We start from the raw sequence: 20,446 nt of genomic DNA, 5'->3' as shown, positions 1-20,446 counted from the left end.
TCCGGAGCACCCCTGTTCTCTATAGGCGCCTATGTTATTTGGGCCCTACTTTGACCTCTGCAACTGACCGGTCCTTTATTGCTGGTGCTGGGTGTTTGGGGTTGACTGGAACCGCCAACGGTGGGCTGCCTAAGTCCAGGAGACTGAACTTGTAAGTGCTTTACTTACATGAGAAACTAAGCAATACTTACCTCCCCCAGGAACTGTTGATTTTTGCAGTGTCCACTTTTAAAATAGCTTATTGCCATTTTTGCCAAAACTGTGTACATTACTGTTTTAATTCAAAGTTCAATACTTACCTCTGTGAAGTACCTTACATTCTGAATCTTGTGGTTCTAAAATAAATGAAGAAAATAATATATTTCTATATAAAAACCTATTGGCCTGGTGTTAGGTCTGTTCTCATTTATTTCGTGTGTGTGTACCACAAATGCTTAACACTACCCACTGATAAGCCTACTGCTCGACCACACTACCACAAAATAGAGCATCAGTATTATCTAATTTTGCCTCTGTTAACCTCTAAGGGGAACCCTTGGACTCTGTGCACACTATCTCTCACTTTGAGATAGTATATACAGAGCCACCTTCCTACAGACACCTAAACACTATTACTAAGGGTTGCCTGGACTCACTTATGGTGCCACATCATAGGTGTACCCCATAAACTGAGTCAGCCTCCTACACCCTTGGGCGCCATTATGTGGTGTCAGTTGACCGGGTGAGTCAAGGAGGTCATCGAAGAAAGCTGTGTTTAAGCCCTGCGGGTAGTGTCATCAGGCGATGTCAATGACGGATCCACATCTTGTTTGCTTTGATGCCTGCAGCGCGACCACAACCCGAAGTCGTGCTCAGGGTGTCAGACCATGTGTCTGAAGGCTTTGAGGGAGCGGTCCCTGAAGCTGATGGTGTCCCAATTCTTGACTCCATGCAAGTCGAGGTCCTGGCCGAGAGGAAGGTCCCTGAAGTGGTCACGGGGTCCTCCATCATCCCTCCCCAACTCCTCAGGACGATTGGGTAAGTCGAGGCACAAGAATAAGAGCAAGAAGTCGAAGCATTCTGCGACTTCTCATCGGCCAAAGAGACGTTGAAGCGTCAGCACTTTAAGCCTTGTTCGGCGGAAAACTGCGCCCCTGCCAACTCTACGCCTCCCCGAGTTTCCGCGATTCCTGCCCATCTTTGAGTTTTATTAGTACATGTGCCTCATTTATGAGGAGCCCGTCCCTGTTGGAGTTCCTTTGGGCCCCATGGGTTCCCCCCCTATGGCTCTGGCCTCAGCATTGTGGGGGAGGGGGGAAACCATGAATCTGATTCCGGACTGGCATCGGTTGTACCACTCCGACCTGCCCTGATGCCGGTCCTGACGTAGACGGTCCCGGTGCCACCTGTGCCCATAGGCAGCCTCATCCTCATTGCTGACTCAGCGACGGAACCAGATAGCCATCGTACGACGCCAACACTGGCAGCACCCTTGCCTTTCTGATGGGCTAAGTTACGGTGAGGAATGGGAGGGGGTCCTTGGACCCTTTGGAGTGCTAGCTCCAAGACTCTATAGAGTGGCATACATACGTGGGTGAAGCCAATGGATTGGATACCTCCCTAGATGCCATAATGCTTTCTCCCCGTACTGAGGCTATGGTGAAGGGAGCGTCCTACACTATGGTGGTGAGAAGAGCGGCTAAGGTTCTGGACCTTGAGCTTCCTTCAGTGGCAGTCAGGACTAACCTCCTGACACAGGTGCTTTAACCTGGAGCTTCATCCTCCGAACTCTTGCACCCCATAATTGAAGCCCTTACAGATGTCCACCTGGGTACCTGGTCCAAATCCTGTCAACAAGATAATTGCCCACTACCTTCGCCCTGCTCCAGGTGACCCAAGTTTTCTTACTCAACACTCAACCCCTGAGAGCTTGATTATCCAAGCCTCTACCTTACATGGAGTATTTCCTTCCACACCCCCGGATAGGGAATCTAAGAGACTGGACACGCTTAGGAAGAAAATGTTTCTTTCCGCCAGCCTAGCATTGCGGTCCGTGAACACTGCATGTCTTTTAGGCCATTTTTCCCACATGCCGTGGGATACCGCTGTGCAGATCCTGGAGAAGCCCCGGGCTGTACTTTCCCAAGCAGTTACTGATGTAGCAAAGTTCAGGATCCAATGAGGACTAGACACGACCAACTCACTGGGCAGGGCGGTTTCATCTACAATGGCCTTTAGGCTCCACACTTGGTTGAGGACGCCTTACTTTTCTGGGGATGTCCAACCTAATCTTACTGACATGTCCTTTGATGGCACGTGTCTCTACGGAGAGAAAGCAGACTCTGCGCTCAAGGGCTTCAAGGATTCTGCTGCCATGGCCAGGTCATTGGGCCTGGCTTCCCCTATCCCCCTCAGTCTGCCTTTCGTGGCTATAGAAGGGGCATCTAGAGGCATGTCATTTCCTATCCAGCCACCATGCCGAAATTCTGCTGAGGCTTGGCATGGCCAGAGACGTGAGAACAAGCGTCTTCGTAGATCAGGAAGCCATTGGTATGGGCAGTCCACCCCCACTAAAGCTGCTTCTCTGCAGCTGCCTCCAAACCTTCCCAGTCTGACTCTCCCACACCAGGGGCCAGTCAGAGGCAGGATTCACTATCATGTTCTCCACTGGCAATCTGTCACGTCAAGACAGGTGGATTTTGCAGATAGTCCGATGGGGTTACTCCGTCCCCTTCTAGACTGCCCCTCCATCCATGCCACCATCCTATGATCAGATGACGGAGGATCACTTGCACTCCTCTGAGTGGGAGTTATAGCTCCCTTGGCCAAGGGAGCCATTTAGAGGGTTTCTGTGGCAGAAGTAGGTTGTGATTGCTATTCCGCTACTTTCTGGTACCCAAAAAATACAAGCACCTCTGCCCTGTCCTAGACCTTCGGACCCTCAACCTCTTCCTCAAGAAGGACAAGTTCAAAATGCTCACTCTGGCTGAGGTTCTATCTGGCCGGGACCCAAGAGACTGGATGGTGGTATTGGACTTGTAGAATGCTTATTTCCATATTCCTGTCCTGCCTACCCACAGACGTTAGTTGCAGTCCACAGCAGGCCACGAGAACTTTCAGGTCACCGTGCTCCCTTTAACCTTACCAGCACCTCTTGGTTTTTGACCAAGATGATGGCGGTGGTCGCAACTCATCTGCGCAGATCAGGGGTGTCAGTCTTCCCCCTTTCTTGACGACTGGTTGTTGAAGAGGGGCTCACCCCAGGCTGTTGTCTCCCTCCTGCAGACTACGGTAGACCTCATACATTCTCTGGAGTTCACTATAAATGTGCTGAAGTCACACTTGACTCCCTCTCAGGTGCTCCCTTTCATCAGTGCTGTTCTGGACACAGTGCAGTTTTGGGCTTTTCCTCCCAAGCGGCGAGTCCAGGATATTCAGGCTACGATGCCGATGTTTCAGCCTTTATCCTAGATTTCAGTGAGAATTACTCTGAGACTGCTGGGCCTCATGGCCTCCTGCATCCTGCTGGTGACACATTTTAGATGGTATATGCAGGCTCTGCAGTGGGACCTGAAGTTCCAGTGGGCGCACAATCAGGGGAATCTCTCTTTCAAAGTCCAGATCTTGGAGGGAACTGTGCAAGATTTTCAGTGGTGGTTAACAAACCTCGATTAGGTCAGAGGTAGATCCTGCTCCCTTCACCAACCAGATCTGACAATAGTGACTGATGCATCACTTTTGGGATGGGGTGGCCATTTGGGAGAGGTGGAGATCATGTTCACAGACAGCACCACCACCATGTGGTACTGCAACAAGCTGGGTGGGGCTCTGTGCCTCTGGACCTGACTGGAGCAGCATGGCATGTCCCTGGTGGTTCATCATCTGGCAGGCTCTATGAACACTAAAGCAGACAAACTCAATGGAAAATGTCTACTGGATCATGAATAGCATCTCCATCCAGAGGAAGCGCAATCCTTGCTACCTGCTTTCAGCAGTGGGGAGAGCCTTGGTTAGATCTGTTTTGCCTCTGCAGTGAATGCGAAGTGTCAGCAGTTTTGCGTGTTGGAGTTTCCAAGGTGGCAATCGATTGGAGACGCTTTTCGTCTCGATTGGAACTCAGACCTCCTGTACTCCTTTCCGCACATACCACTACTGCCCAGAGTTCTCAAGAAGATCAAGAACGACCGGATCCAAGTAATCCTTGTGGCTCCAGACTGGGCACGGAGAATCTGGTATTCTGAGCTATTGAGCGTGTCCATCGATCCTCCGATCAGACTACCCCTTCAGGAGGATCTTCTGTTGCAGGGGGAGGGTTCTGCACCCAAACATGTCCACTCTCCCCCTTCTTGCGTGAAGATTGAGCAGCAGTCCCTCCACCAAAACAGTGTTCGCCTGTCTTTGGAAGAAATTTAAGCATGATCCATAGACCGGTCTGTTGGCCCCCTTTCTGCCCCTTTCTCTGAGGTTCTGATTATACTTTTTCTGGCCCAGCAGGACTCTGCTTTGGGCACTCTCAAAAGTTATTTGCCTGCAATTTCTGCTTTTTTGAAGTTGCCTGATCAACCTTCTTAGTTTAAGTCTCCTATTGTAAAATAGGTTCTGTAGGAAGCTGGGTTTTGGTCGCAGTACCGCCCCATCCCACCACCAACTTTTTGCCTGGTTTTTGATGCAACTTTGACTGACGTGCACTGAGATCCTGCTAACCAGGTCCCCATTGCCAGTGTTCCTTCCCGCAAAACAAGACACTCGGTCGCGTGATCCCCAAGTGCCCAGGCCCTGTAGCACCTTTGTAATTTCCTAGTAAGTGGTACCTCTAGTACCTAGGGCCTAGGTGCTGCAGAGGGTCCCTAACAGCTGCAGCACAACTTGTGCCACTCTAAGGGACCCAGCACCAATCTCATGTCGGAGTACCATTGTAGGGTGCATGAACACGTGCACCCTAAAAGGGAAACCCCGACATGGCACACAGTGGCAGACACCTCAGGTAATATTTGTAATTCACCCCCACAGCAGGCCTTACAGCCCTAAGGTAGGGTGCATTATATTACATGTGTGGGCATAACTGCAAGAGCAGATATGCCCCTGCTCTGTCTCTTAGTCGATTCCCAGACATAAGTGAACAGGAAAGCCATTTTAGACATTTTAGATACATGTACTGGACACTGGTCAATATGAGTTCCCATGATGGCTTCCCTGAAGATAGGGTGTTTAGTATAAAACATCTTGTATTAGTAACCCCTCACTGATTCCAGTGAATTCATTATTAATACATGCACCCAGAGGGCTCCTTAGAGGTGCCCCCTGAAAAACCTAACAACCGCTACTGAGCTTTCTGACCAGTTCTGGCCAGCCTGCCACCAACAGGTGAGAATCTGACCCCCTAGGTTGAGAGCCTCTCTGGAGGAAAGAAACAAAAACTGTCCACTGTCCGGCCCAGGGTGTGGAACGGCCCTCCCTACAGGATGATCTGTATTCCAAGGTAGAGAGCTTCAAAGAAGCCCACCACTTTTGGTATGCAGATCTGGCCTTCCTCAGAGGAAGAAGCCAACCCTCCTGCCCCAGGGCTAATCTGGCACCTCGACTGGCGGGAAGATTAGCTATGCAGGAGGAGTGTTCCATTTCTGCTCTGGGCATACCACTAGGAGAGCCAGCCTGAAGTGGACACCAACTAGAAAATTCTGCCATCTGGTTTGTGGTGGAATTTAGGAACTCTGGACAGAGTGATGCCCACTCCCTACAGGAAGTGGTCATCTAGGGAGTGTAGTGACCACAAGGATAAGTAGCCCACTGGCTGCTACCCTTCACTCCCCTTAATGCCCCCTAAATTGAGTATTGAGGGGACCCCCTGATCCTGAAGCCTCAGATCTTCGCTGGACACAAAAGGAGTGGACAAAAAAACCTGCTGAACCCGAGAACCCAAAAGTACGTCCGACTTTGCGCCAACACTGCCAGCCTGCCTGCTGCACCCGACCCTTGAGCAACTGACCTGACCTGCTGCTGCAGCCTCCAGGAAACTGGGAGAGCTGCCAGTGCTTCGCAAATTGCCAAGAAGAACTCCCTTGGATTAAAGGAGCTGCTCCCCTACATCTGCAGGCACCCAAGAAAGAGCTGAGAGTACCAGGACCACCAAAAACCCAACGCAGGACACCACCTCTGCACCCGAGCCGCGTAGCCCATGTTGAAGTGGGCCAATGGTGTCAGCGTGGTCCCAAGGCCCACCAGAGACATAGCCCACTTTGAGTGCACCCACTGTGAACTTCACAACAGCGTCTGCAGTCTGCAGACTCCCTTGCAACCGCGAGTGACCAGGGGACAAAATCCCAATGTCTCAGGACACCTCTGCACCCAACCGCCCTGGACCAAGGAGAAGAGGACTAAGGGTGTCCCCACGTCTCCCAACTTCATGATATCAGAGCCCACTTTTTGGCTTGGTCAGAGTGGATCCCCAGTCCACACCTGCAGACTGTTTCTGTGGTCCCCCCTGCAACCGTGAGACACTCCAGCACCGGACTCGATGCCAGAAGACGCCACTGTACCTGCACCCTACAGCCCGAGGAGGAGTGGACCAATGTTGTCCCCTCATGTCCGAGGACCTCAAGTGTCGAGCCCCCCTGTGGATTTTCCTGGACTTGCATTCCAGTCCATTCATGCAGCAACTTTGTGACCTCACCGTTTCCCATTGAAGTGAATGGGATACCTGATACCGTAACAGACCTATGCACCCAGATGTCCCAGAGCTCCACAAGGTGAACTGTTGGTGTGGCGTTGGGCCTTGCCCCATACTTGAGTCCAGAAGATCTTTCCTGTAGGTCATTGCTAAGTGCCCAAATGCCGTACATGTTTTTTCCCCTTAGGATAACATAAGGCACCCACGCTGAAGAGCACCTCTTCAACGGGACGCCCCAGTGCTTCCCAAAATGACCTGTTGGTGCTGCTTTGGACCTTGCCCCATACTTACATTAACTCCAGAAGATTGGTCCTGTAAGTCACTGCTAATTACCGGTATGATAACATTCTCCAAAAATTCACCATGACAACTTTTAAAAACTGTAAAAATTCATAACTGGAAAAGTACTCACCTGATTCCCATGATCTTAGTATCAAAATGTATATAAAAGTAGTATTGTGTTTATAAATTGGTGTTGGATTTCTTTGAGTTTGTCTCTCTCTTACTACCTATGAGTGTGCAAATCATGCTTAGCAGTACCCCCTGATGTGCCTAACTGCTCAACCACACTACCACAAAAGCGAGCATTTGGGATTTCTGCCTCTGTGATACCTCTGGGGTGTGCTTGGACTCTTTCCACAGTGTCCAGTATACAGAGTCAGCTTCCTACAGGTTCCTTAAAGGCCTTACACATATGTTTCCTCCATCCCCATTCATTATGCCCTATTGGGATTTGAATTTGATCTTGATCTTTTTGATGTGCGCTCCTTTTTAGCCTCACCATAATTGTCCTCTCGGGTTTCTCACTTTGAAAACAGCCTTCCTTGTGGCCATTACATCTGCCCGCAGGCTGAGTGAGTTGCAGGCATTATGATCTAAGTCGCTGTACCTTTCCATCTACCCTGATGAAGTGGTGTTTTTCAGTAGGGCCTCTTTTCTGCCAAAAATTGATACCCTCCACCCCTTTAATGTAGGCCAATCCATTACCTTGCCTACTTTTTACGCACCCCGCCATTCCTCTAAGAAAGAGGAAAGACTCCACTACCTGAACCCAAAAAGAGCATTGACGTTCTTCCTTGATAATACAAAAGTGTTCCGGGTGGATGATCAACTCTTTGTGGGCTATGTGGGTGTGAAGAAAGGCCGCACAGAGCAGAAGCAGACCACCACCACATGGGTTGTACTCTGCATTAAGAGTTGCTGCGCCTTGGCACCCATGCACATGTTAACCGATCACTACTGCCTGGACAGTCAGGTCCGCAGGGATGAGTACTTTGCCCCTTCAGTCCTGCAGGACTTTCTAGTATGATCTTGTTTTGCAGAACCAACTCTGGGGATGGTATTGCTTGGATATCTATTCAAAAGGGATGGAGTCTTCTACTAGAAGTCTCTAACAGATGAACAAGTTAGTTACTTTTGGTAATGCCTTATCTGGTAAAGACATATTCTTGTTAAAGATTCCTTACTGACCCACCCATCGTCCCCGCTCTGCAAACTAATTGCTAGGGGCAGGGACTCCCCTTTCAGGACCTTCGTTTTGACGCACCTGTAGTCAATGTTATTCATGACTCTGCGCTTCTGGCGTGAAAAGTCATGGAAAAAAGCTGGTGTCAGTGTGCCGGGGTGGTGCCTGTATTGGACCTGCAACGTCAACTAGAATATGTCTCTACCAGATAAGGCACTACCGAAAGTAAATAACTTGTTTGTCACTGTCGCCCAGTCTTCGTTATAGAACCTACATCTTTTTTCCTATTTTATCTTTATCTCATCCAGTTTGGTTTTAGACATGGCCAAGAAGTATTTCTTTATAGTCGTTATTACATTCATTTCTGTACCATCCAACTGAAAGGGAGACTTTTTCGTTCTAAGTAAATGTCTACACTCCTGTCAGTAATCATGAATGCAGCACCAAGCTTTTTTGTCACGTTCATTAAAAAAAGTATTACCTTCTTTTATTGCCAGAATCCATACCTTAGACATAGAAATATAATCTGTAATTCCCAGTTGCTGCCTTGTTTGTGTGTGTTGGACCTGGCCCTTTTTGCAAGGTCATCCCCATTCATTTTGCCTCCTTCCTCTTAATTTTTCTGACCAGTTTTTGTTAGCTTTAGGACTCTGTGCACTTTACCACTGCTAACGTGCATATGCTCTCTGTGTAAATTGTATTGTTAATTGATTTATCCATGATTGGCATATTTGATTTACTAGTAAGTCCCTAATAAAGTGCATTAGAGGTATCCAGGGCCTGTAAATCAAATGCTACAAGTGGTCCTGCAGCACTGGTTGTGCCACCCACATGAGTAGCCCTGTAAACATGTCTCAGACCTGCCACTGCAGTGTCTGTGTGTGCAGTCTTGCACTGCCAATTCGACCTGGCAATTGTACCCACTTGCCAGGCCTAAACCTTCCTTTTGTATACCAATAAGACTCCCTAAGGTAGGCCCAAGGTAGTCTCATGGGTAGGGTGCAGTGTATTTTAAAGGTGGGACATGTACTGGTGTGTATTACATGTCCTAACAGTGAAATACTGCTAAATTCAAATTTTACTGTTGCACGGCCTATCTCTCTTCTAGGTTAACATGGGGGCTGCCTTTAAATAACTTCAAAGTGCAGATTCACTTTGGGAGCAGATAGAAATTTGGAGTTTGGTGAAGTTGGTTTTTAGATTGTTGGTTTGAAAATGCCACTTTTAGAAAGTAGGCATCTTCTTGTGTAACCCATTCAATGACTCTGCCTTTTTGTGGATTCCCTGTCTGGGTCAGTTTGACAGTTGGGCTGTTTGTGAATCCCCTCCAGACAGAGAGTTAAAGGGAGCTGGGGTACAGCCTGCATATCCTGATGGGCCATCTGTGCTAAAGTGGAGGGAGGAGGGGTCACTAACACCTGAATGGGCAGTGCCTGCCCTCTCACAGTGCAGTCTCCAACCCCCTGATGTGTGTCTGGGGCCTGGCCTAGGCTAAGCAGAACAACAGAGACTTTCCTTTGAAGTTTGCCTACTTCAAAAACAGAAAGGGGTATAAGTAGTAGACCCAAAACCTCATACGCTAGATTTCTTCAAGATTACTTCTGGAACCAAGAGGAACCTCTGCCAAGGAGGAGAGCTGGAGGAGGAGACTGCCCCTTTGCCTGTGACTGTGCTTTGCTGGGTTGGCCTGCAGTAGCTGCTTCTGCCTGAAGGAGGACGAAGACTGACCTTTGTGTCACTTCCCACTGGAGAAAAATCTCCAACGGCTTGAACTGAGCTTGCATCCTGTTGTCTCAGGGACATCAAAAAGTTCTCTCTGCAAGCACCTGGAATCTCTTGTGAGACTCCTGCCCTGCCAAACGGTGCCGTAACCTGTCTCTGGGCCCTTGAAAGGTGAAGCTGGTGGAAAAAGACAGAAATCCACGCAGAGAACAAAGTGCAGGGAAACTTTTGACGCACCATCTGCAACGCAGCTGATAAACGACGCAGCACCGGCCTCGCGGCTAAAATCAACACTCCACCTGCATCGCAGCTGGGAGATAGGTGCATCGCGACTGGAGAAATGATGTGCATCACCCACTAGCGGCTGCTGATAACGACGCAAGCCCCACGCAACACAGTTTTTTGCCAACATGTGACCGGATTTCAGCGCAACATCGCTGGGCGTGAAAAATAAACGCAAAGCCTATCCAGACCCAAGGTGCCCGTCTGGGAATCGACACATTCCTCTCCTACGGGAGAAAAGAAATGACGCACGCCGACCCAACCGGAAAAAGAACATCGCACTGCCTCGCTTGCGAGTTAGAAATCGACACATCGCTGGCCTTTTTCGACGCACGTGCACCCTTGCAGCTTTATTTTTTACGCTAACCTGGTACTTTGCGCAACAACAGCATTCCCACTGTTTTCTAAGGATTAAGACTCTTATTCTTTCTTAATTTCATATTGTGACTTCTGTATGTTGGATTTTTGCCGTTCTGGTATTGTTTAAGTTAAATATTAACTATTTTTCTTCATTTTGTAGTGTTTAACTGTATTACTGTGTGTGTTGGTACAAATACTGTACGCATTGCTTCTGAAGTTAAGCCTGCCTGCTCGTGTCAAGCTACCGGGGGCGGGGGGGAGGTGAGCGGGGTTAACGGAGGGTGATTCTCCTTTACCTTGACTAGAGTGAGGGTCCTTGCTTGGACAGGGGATAACCTGACTGCCAACCAAAGACCCAATTTCTAACATTGTGTATAGCTCTTGGTTCATTTGTAAAAATTTACAAAAGGTTCCTGTTTGTTTTGTAGATACTGGTGACATCTAACGACTCTAGAATACGCCTGTATGATTTAAGAGATTTATCTTTGTCCATGAAGTACAAAGGCTATGTGAACAGCAGCAGCCAGATCAAAGCAAGTTTCAGGTAAAATTCATAAAGTCAAAATACTCTAAATCGTGCAATTTCTGTACACATTTCTAAGCATAAAGCGTTTTTGCAAATTAGTTCACACCTTTGTTGTCTGGTTAGGCTGTGTAGAATTAACAGTAAATAATCCAGTATAATACCTATTTAGCTGATTGGATGGTTTAGATAGATACCTGTATGTAATTTACAGCTCACATATTTAAATAACAGGCGAGATAGTCAACATTTAATTCATACTAATGGAGATGCTTGCTCATACAACTTAATGAACACCAAGATTCAATGCAGTTTGTGAAGTCCCATATTTAATTCACCAGTAATGACGACTCATGGTCAAGTTTTCCTGCTCGATATACTAAGGGCCTGATTACGATTTTGGTGGATGGAATAATCTGTCATCAATGTGACGGATATTCCATCCGCCATATTATGATCTCCATAAACAATAATGGAATCGTAATATGGCGGATGGGATAGCCATCATGTTTGTGATGGAGTACCCCTGTCTGGCAAGATTGGATTTGGGCCCTAAGTGTCCGAGTCCTGCTGAGACACAAAGGACAGTATGTGTGAATATTTTGCATTCGGAAGGAGCACAGGGAAGTGCGGTATAAAAAGGGTATTGCACACGTCGTCCTGACTTGCAGTGTTGTATATTGGTGTTTTGTTTTTTACAGCACTTGTGGTCACAAGCCATTTTTTGGCAATAGTGGTAATTTGCGAAGTAGAACATGTCCCATTTTGTTCTAGGTGACTGTCATCATAGTGGGAGGACAATGTGATGCACAAGCTTTAGTGATTTAGTCGGGGTATAGGTCTGGAAGCCAAATTTGGTTGTGAATCTTTCTGTAAGTGCTGGATAAAATGGTGAACAGTCTACTGAGTATAGTTTCAATTAAGTCTACCATTGTCTGTAGTGGTGGGATTGCATTTTACTGCATATGTTCAGAATACATTGAGCCTGTTAACTTGGCACTGGAATTGCATGTATCAAAACAGTATTTTACATAGGTACGTGCTTAAAGTAACATCATCATTTATTTCACTAATAATATAGGGTCCCTTTGGCTCAAGCTGACTGCCCACTGTATATACCTGTTTTCAGATTTCTAGTTATTTCATCACATATTTTTAAGGTTTGCTAAGGTATTTATCATTTAAGATGCATTTTCATAACATGATCAGTGCATTTGAAGGCCAAATAAAAGTATTTACATGTAAAAAATCCTACCTGTTTATACTGGATAACATAACTTCAAACGGTGCACGTCATATTATGGTGTTCCAAAAAGGTTTGGGACTTACAATATAACATAGAAAAACTCAGTGATATTCTGGAGGCACTTTATGTTGTTTCCCTTTTATTCAGGTAAGAAGGCTGACAGAAATTAATGGCTTTGTGTTTTATACAGGAAACTTTCATCGGGGACATGGCTTTGTTGTGAAGTTAATAAAACCCTAAACAGGAGTCATAACATCCAATTTGTGTACTAAGTAACATTATGGCAGAGTGACATCCTCTGCCCAGGGGTGTGCACTCTTGTGTATTTCCTCTACGAGAGAGTACCAAAGCAAGGGTAGGAGCATGGAGAAGGAGCTACTGGAAGGGAGAAAAGCTGTATCTAGCAGTTGATGCTTTCTAAGGCCCATCATGAAAGGCACCTTGAGCTAATTTGATTTGAGGAATTCCTTTTACAGTTGTAAAAAAAAAAAAGTAATTAAAGAAGTATACCACGTTAAAAGCATGTACTTGGAAGTAATAATATAAATTTTGCTTGCAAGCAGATGTGGATCAGAAACATGCAAAGGGTTGAGCCTGTACGCTCCAAAATCTTTAGAGTCTGTTTAATTGTTCTTACTAGCAGAATGGAAAATAGGTTCAACAGGTCCAGAGGCAGCACGTTGCTCCGATCATTTTGTGAAGACCAGTAGGTCTTGATCGCGTCTTGCTAGCTCACTGAGGCTACCCCCTGTGCCCAGTCAATCTATGCCCCAAGTGAGGTGAAAGTAATTTTCAGCACTGTGAACTGTGGGATTCAGGCAGACCAGTTTGTTGCCCACATCTCTTATCCTTTACCTCACATTTCCGACTCGTAGTAATTGGATGTGCCTGTGCATGCCTCTCTCTGAAGTCTGTTTCTTCTTCTAGCTGCATTTCTTCTGAGCTCCTTAACTGCATGCATCCCTTGGGTGCTCATATCATATTTTCATTAACTATCTGTGCATGTGGAAGTTTCTCTGTGGCAGTGACAGCATTTGTAAATACAGTGAACATACATCTGTGTATATTTCTTGCGCAGTCTGCGTGTACACTTCTGTCAAGGTTTATAGTCCTTGCATATCAGTGGCTATCTCCGTTTAGCAAATTAGACCTGCCCTGATGTGTCTCTAGATGTGCATTTATTTTACCTTCACGCTTAGATTTTCTTCTGGGCCTTGATGCTTACTTCTAACCAATGTGGTTTGTGAGAATTGACGCTTTCTTGTTTTCAGTGTAGATCTCTGTGACAATCTAAGTGGCCTGACACAAAGGGCATGATTTAGATCTCGGTGGATTGAATACTCTGCCACAAACGTGACAGATATCCCATCCAATGATCTCCCTAGTAAATAATGAGATCATAATATGGCGGACGGGATATTGGTCACATCTGTGACAGAGTATTCCCCTCCACCAAGATCTAAATCGGGCCCAAAGTCAGAACACTCCTGATTGACAATTGAATCACTTAGAGGGGCGTATAACATGAATACCTTTCACAAATACCTCACCAAACACACAGCAACCATAGAGTCACAGGCCCCTTTGTCATTTTTTATGTGGGATGCGTGAGGCTGTGAGTGGCTTGTTTCATAAGGACTGTGAAAACATTACTCATGGAACCACAAGGATGTCATTAACTACTGCTAGGGCCTATTTCATGAAAGAAACTGGAAAAGGCAATCGTAAATCAGAAAGTAGGCAAGGGTGACATATATTGATCTGAAGAGATCAGTTCTGTATGCAGGTTGACCTGATTTTTGTGCGTGTGTGCGCTTTGCCAGTTACTGCAGTGCACAGCGTTATATATTTTTGTTAGAAAAGTCTTTACATTAAACCGTCTTCAGAGCGGGATTTCAAGCCTACGGCTATGGGGATGTGTTGTATGTCTGATATTTAACATTCTCAAGTGGTGTGGCACATAACTCTGCAATGGTGTCTTCAGAGATCTACTGTGTTTTATACAGGAATGTGTTTGAAGTGTATGTGGCTCAGTGAGTTAGTGTGAGGTGGGCTGAATAGATCGTAGCGGAGCCTTGAAGGTTTTGGCAGTGCCAGTTTAGAAGACGCTCATGATTTGGAAGAGGAGAGAGAGAAGCTGTGACTGCCTGGGGTCCTCTAGAAGACCTTTCTGCCTTTGCTTTAATCCCTCTTCCTTAAATTTGTGGCAGAACAGGAGTAGCCAGATTCTAGACCAGTGTCAATTAGACATTTTTGATCATATGATGCAGGGGTAATCTGTTTGTCTGCTGGATAAGAAGATGCCAAACACAGGATTCTGGATGGTAGTGAAGCCTGAGATGTTCTTCAGACTGCTGAACTGCATTGATTCCTATGTGACTGCAAATGCTGGAAGAAATGGGTGCAGCATAGTGGAAGCTGAGAAGTGTATACACTATGAGACGGCTGCACCCAGCTGGAGAAGCCCCTTTCGATTTATTTGCTTGATTTATTGGATTATTTATTAAATTTGTATACTGCTCTCTAAAACACATGCCCCTTGGTGATGAGATGCCATGTTGCCAATATTCTGACACTGTGCTGCATCTCACAAAAATATGTCTTTACTTGTGATGCGTTTAAGTGGTGGCTCTGTTTATATTTTAGTAAGTTTTTATTACATTTTTGACATCAAATTTAGAGACTGTAAGACCGTCCCCAAACTTTATCCTTCACTCCATACCCCAGACCGACCTGGATTCCCAGTATACCTAGCTAGGCACATAGTCTTTATGTTGCAGCTTTCTTTGGTGTCGATACTTGCATTAAATTGAGGATGGAGGGAAACACTGCACGAACTACAAGGCTGTCAGCATTCGGGGGCATGTAATCACTCTTCAGACACTCTCAAAATAGTATAGGAGAGTAAAGACCAGTCCTTAAAGGAGCATTGTTGTGTAATTGATTTGCCCTATGTAGATAAGATCTGTTGTTTAATTGTAAGAAGCATGAGACACTCTCTTCAGATTGGTCCAACTTGCTCTTTGGAACCACCCTAGAAGGTCACTTTGTTTCCACAACCCCTCCAACATTCATCAGGTTGGTATACACTAGATTAATAAAGGTGGGCAGGACTGAGATGCCTTCAATAAATAATCTTGCCACCGTTTTTCACCCCATCTTCATGTGTGATACCTTTTGTCCATCCATTTATTAGTTCTTCTCGTTGCTCCTCATTAAGATTATCACTTAGTTGTTTTCCCCAATTGGTTTGGTATCTGTATTTCCCTTGTGTTTCTTCTTCTTGAATTAGTTTATATATCCTAGATATCAAGTGCTTTTTTTTGTCAGACTTTCTGTATGTTGTTTTCAAATGTGGTAAGAGATTGAGTTTCAGGTGTCTTTATACTTGGATTTAAAACTCTGATTGGCATTTGTATGTATCAAACGCTTTCTGATTCCTGCATTTGTTATTGTACCCTCATTTCTTCAATAGATTTTATTCACCTCTGTTTTAAAAATGTTTCCTATTTTCATGCTGCATGTCTTTTTCCAGGCTTTGAACGCTTCTGTCATTTTGTTATCTGGTGTAGTTCTATGAATTTTAGCAGCTTATCATGGTTCCATGAATTTAAGATGATCATCTACTCTTCCTAAAATTTGGGCCTCAGTGCTGAGTATCTTTTTTGACCCCAAGTCTCCAGATTGGTTCTTGTTTCCTACCTCTTAAAAGTTATTGTCTGATAGAGAATTCTAGCCGTAGGTTCCTTACCTTAGAATATGCCCCATGTGTCAGACGAGCCCCCAAAACTTTTCAAGCATTACCTCTGCATGCCGGTAGGTGGCATTGCTCATCTCCATATTGTCCGCAATACAAGTGACATGCGCTGTGCCTACATACGCGCCACCCCAGCACACTGCCATCAGTTCTTCTCTTTTCACGCCAGTCAGTGCAGATCTGGAGAGTGCTAACTCCAGTTAATATTTGACTGACTTATTTGACCTTTTGTCAAGCCCTTTTCAAGATGTTGTCTCCCAATGTTGACTGGATGCCCCCCCTCCCCCCCCAAAAAATGATGGGGTTTAAACCTTATGGTTCCTGTCACAGACAGATATCTGCGACAGACCCCTGTAGGAAGCTGGCTCTTTATATAGTGGACCAAAATGAGGTACACTGTGCAAAGAGTCCAAGCAATCCCTAGAGATAGCACAGAGACATAAATGACATCCCAAATGCTCTCTTTTTTGGTGGTGTGGTCCAACACTTTACCATATGGGAGGGGGTAGTTCTGAGCATGTAATGGACACACTAATGCAGTAAGTGAGACACTCACTCAATCAAGAAATCCAACACCAATTTATAAAAATAACACATACTTTTATATAAATTTAGATACCAAGATTATCAGAATCAGGTGAGCGCTTTTTGAGTTATGAATTTTTATCGTTTTCAAATGTAGACAGAGTGTTTTTCTGATGCGGTAATGTTATCCTGTGGAGGAAGAAAAAGCCCTGCGTACAGATATAATACAGTGACTTATGGGACCAATCACCTGGACTTAGGGTCTGTGTGAGGCAAGGTCCAAGGCAGCACCAACAGGGCACCTTGGGTGGCCCAGAGGCAGCTGGGTGCAGTGGTGCACTTCAGTGTCGGGTCCCCTGTGTAAATAAATGGGGATCAGTCTTGTCACAAAGTTGAAGTAGAGGTGGACTGAGAGTCCAATCGGTGTGAATGATCAAGGGGGTTCAGTTCTTGTGGTACTCAGGGTTGTAGGGTCACCAGTGGTCCTGTACTCCTCGGCCTGGGACATCCAGGTGCAGAGGTGGTTTGGACATTCGAGTTTACCGTCACTGGAGGCAGTCACTGTGCAGGGGACCCACAAAAACAGGCTGCAGACATGGACTGGGGGGCCGGTCTGGCCGAACCAACAGGTGGGCATGGGTCTCACGAGCCTGAGGGACGTATGGACACCAGTGGTCCTCCTCTCCTCGGTCCGGGGTGTCTAGTTGCAGCAGTGGTTTGGTCTGGCTTATCGTCACCGGTGGCAGTCCCAGTGAAGGGGGGGTCCTAAAGAATCATTCTGCAGACGCCATCAGGAAGTCCCCAGAGGGCAAGCTTGGGGTGGGCTTCATCTCTGGAGGGCCTGGGGACCATGCTGACACCATTGGCCCACTTCAGCTCTGGGTAAGTGGCTCAAATGCAGTGGTGATGTCCGGCATTGTGTTTTTGGCAGTCCCGGTCCTCACAGTTTTTTCTTGGGTGTCTGTGGATGTAGGGCAGCAGCTCCTTCACTCCAAGGGAGTTGTTCTTGGTGATTTGCAGAGCACTGGCAGCTCTCCCAGTTTCTTGGAGGCTGCAGCGTCAGGACAGGGCATTGCTCCTCAAGGATTTGATGCAGCAGGCCAGAAGGGTTGGCACTAAGTCAGTTGTTATCCTCGGTTCTCAGGTTAAGCAGGCTTCTCGTCTACTTCTCCTTTTGAGTCCAGCGAAGATCTGGTATCCGGGAGTACCCTAAATACTCAACTTAGGGACCACTAAGGGGAATGTTAGTAGACAATGGGCTGCTTACCCTTGGGTTCACTAAACCCCCTAGATGACCACTTTCTGTGGGGAGTGGCTATCACCCTGTCCAGAGTCCCTAAATTCCACCACAAGCAAGATGGCAGAATTTTGTAAGTGGTGTCTACTTCAGGCTAGCCACCTTAGGGAAGTTCCCTGTCTGGAAGTGTGACACCCCTCCTGCATAGATAATTTTCCCGCCTGTCCAGGTGCCAGACGGGCCCTGAGGCAGGGGGGTTAGCATCTTCCTCTGAGGAAGGCCAGATCTACGTACCAAAGGCAGTGAGATTCTTTAAAGCTCCTGCCCTGGAATGAAGGGGATCCTGTGGGGAGGGGTGGGTAACACTCCAGCCCGGAAAGGTTTTTATTTCTGACCTCTCGAGAGCGGAGGCTTTCCCCCTGGGATTTCAAATTCTCATCTATTGGTGGCAGGCTGGCCAGAACCAGTTGGTGAGTTCACCAGCAGTTGATAGGTTTTTCAGGGTGCACCTGAGGTTTTTCTAAGGTGCCCTCTGGGTGCATGTATTAACAAACCCATCACTGGAATCAATGAGGATTTACTACAGGGAGTGCAGAATTATTAGGCAAATGAGTATTTTGACCACATCATCCTCTTTATGCATGTTGTCTTACTCCAAGCTGTATAGGCTCGAAAGCCTACTACCAATTAAGCATATTAGGTGATGTGCATCTCTGTAATGAGAAGGGGTGTGGTCTAATGACATCAACACCCTATATCAGGTGTGCATAATTATTAGGCAACTTCCTTTCCTTTGGCAAAATGGGTCAAAAAAAAGGCCTTGACAGGCTCAGAAAAGTCAAAAATAGTGAGATATCTTGCAGAGGGATGCAGCACTCTTAAAATTGCAAAGCTTCTGAAGCGTGATCATCGAACAATCAAGCGTTTCATTCAAAATAGTCAACAGGGTCGCAAGAAGCGTGTGGAAAAACCAAGGCGCAAAATAACTGCCCATGAACTGAGAAAAGTCAAGCGTGCAGCTGCCACGAGTCCACTTGCCACCAGTTTGGCCATATTTCAGAGCTGCAACATCACTGGAGTGCCCAAAAGCACAAGGTGTGCAATACTCAGAGACATGGCCAAGGTAAGAAAGGCTGAAAGACGACCACCACTGAACAAGACACACCAGCTGAAACGTCAAGACTGGGCCAAGAAATATCTCAAGACTGATTTTTCTAAGGTTTTATGGACTGATGAAATGAGAGTGAGTCTTGATGGGTCAGATGGATGGGCCCGTGGCTGGATTGGTAAAGGGCAGAGAGCTCCAGTCCGACTCAGACGCCAGCAAGGTGGAGGTGGAGTACTGGTTTGGGCTGGTATCATCAAAGATGAGCTTGTGGGGCCTTTTCGGGTTGAGGATGGAGTCAAGCTCAACTCCCAGTCCTACTGCCAGTTCCTGGAAGACACCTTCTTCAAGCAGTGGTACAGGAAGAAGTCTGCATCCTTCAAGAAAAACATGATTTTCATGCAGGACAATGCTCCATCACACGCGTCCAAGTACTCCACAGCGTGGCTGGCAAGAAAGGGTATAAAAGAAGGAAATCTAATGACATGGCCTCCTTGTTCACCTGATCTGAACCCCATTGAGAACCTGTGGTCCATCATCAAATGTGAGATTTACAAGGAGGGAAAACAGTACACCTCTCTGAACAGTGTCTGGGAGGCTGTGGTTGCTGCTGCACGCAATGTTGATGGTGAACAGATCAAAACACTGACAGAATCCATGGATGGCAGGCTTTTGAGTGTCCTTGCAAAGATAGGTGGCTATATTGGTCACTGATTTGTTTTTGTTTTGTTTTTGAATGTCAGAAATGTATATTTGTGAATGTTGAGATGTTATATTGGTTTCACTGGTAATGATAAATAATTGAAATGGGTATATATTTTTTTTTGTTAAGTTGCCTAATAATTATGCACAGTGATAGTCACCTGCACACACAGATATCCCCCTAACATAGCTAAAACTAAAAACAAACTAAAAACTACTTCCAAAAATATTCAGTTTTGATATTAATGAGTTTTTTGGGTTCATTGAGAACATGGTTGTTGTTCAATAATACAATTAATCCTCAAAAATACAACTTGCCTAATAATTCTGCACTCCCTGTAATAGAAGATGTTTGATACCAAACATCCCTAGGTTCAGAGAAGACATCATGTAGCTGGGGAATTTGTAGTGACCAGTGTCCGGCACATGTATTTAAAATGGCTTCCATGTACACTTACTATGCTTAAGAATGGGCAAAGACCCAGTAGGTGCAAATTTGCTCATGCATCTATGCCCTCACTTGTAATATAATGCACCCTGCCTTATAGCCTGCTGTAGAGGTGACTTATAGATTTTGCAAGCAGTATTTTAGAGGACATGGCACACAAGTGCGTGCCATGTTGTGTTTTCAGTTTTTTGGAGCACCTTGTCAAGCAGTCTGCAATGGCAGTCTGCTTAAGGTTGGTGCTGGGTCCTTCAGCATGGCAAAGGTTGTGCTGCAGCTCTGAGGGGTCCTTCTCAGTACCCATGCCCGTAGGTACAAGGGGTAGCATTTTGTAGGGACATACAGGGGGCTGAAGGGCCTGGTCATTTGGGAATCAAGTGACCAGGTGTCTTGTTTTAAGGATGGAACGCTGGCACTAGGGACCAGGTTAG

At 46.3% G+C, this 20,446-nt stretch overlaps 1 protein-coding gene across 1 annotated transcript in view; it reads left to right on the top strand.

The window, feature by feature from the left end:
• WDR44 (WD repeat domain 44) overlaps positions 1–20,446 on the top strand; it is a 464,168-nt gene that overhangs the window by 356,949 nt on the left and 86,773 nt on the right. The window contains exon 17 of the mRNA XM_069212536.1: positions 10,904–11,019. Coding sequence (XP_069068637.1) covers positions 10,904–11,019 — 116 coding nt within the window. The remainder of the gene's footprint in view (positions 1–10,903; positions 11,020–20,446) is intronic.

This window comes from Pleurodeles waltl, chromosome 2_1 (assembly GCF_031143425.1).
Source record: "Pleurodeles waltl isolate 20211129_DDA chromosome 2_1, aPleWal1.hap1.20221129, whole genome shotgun sequence".
Taxonomy (NCBI): domain Eukaryota; kingdom Metazoa; phylum Chordata; class Amphibia; order Caudata; family Salamandridae; genus Pleurodeles; species Pleurodeles waltl.
This window is presented reverse-complemented; position numbering and strand designations above follow the sequence as displayed.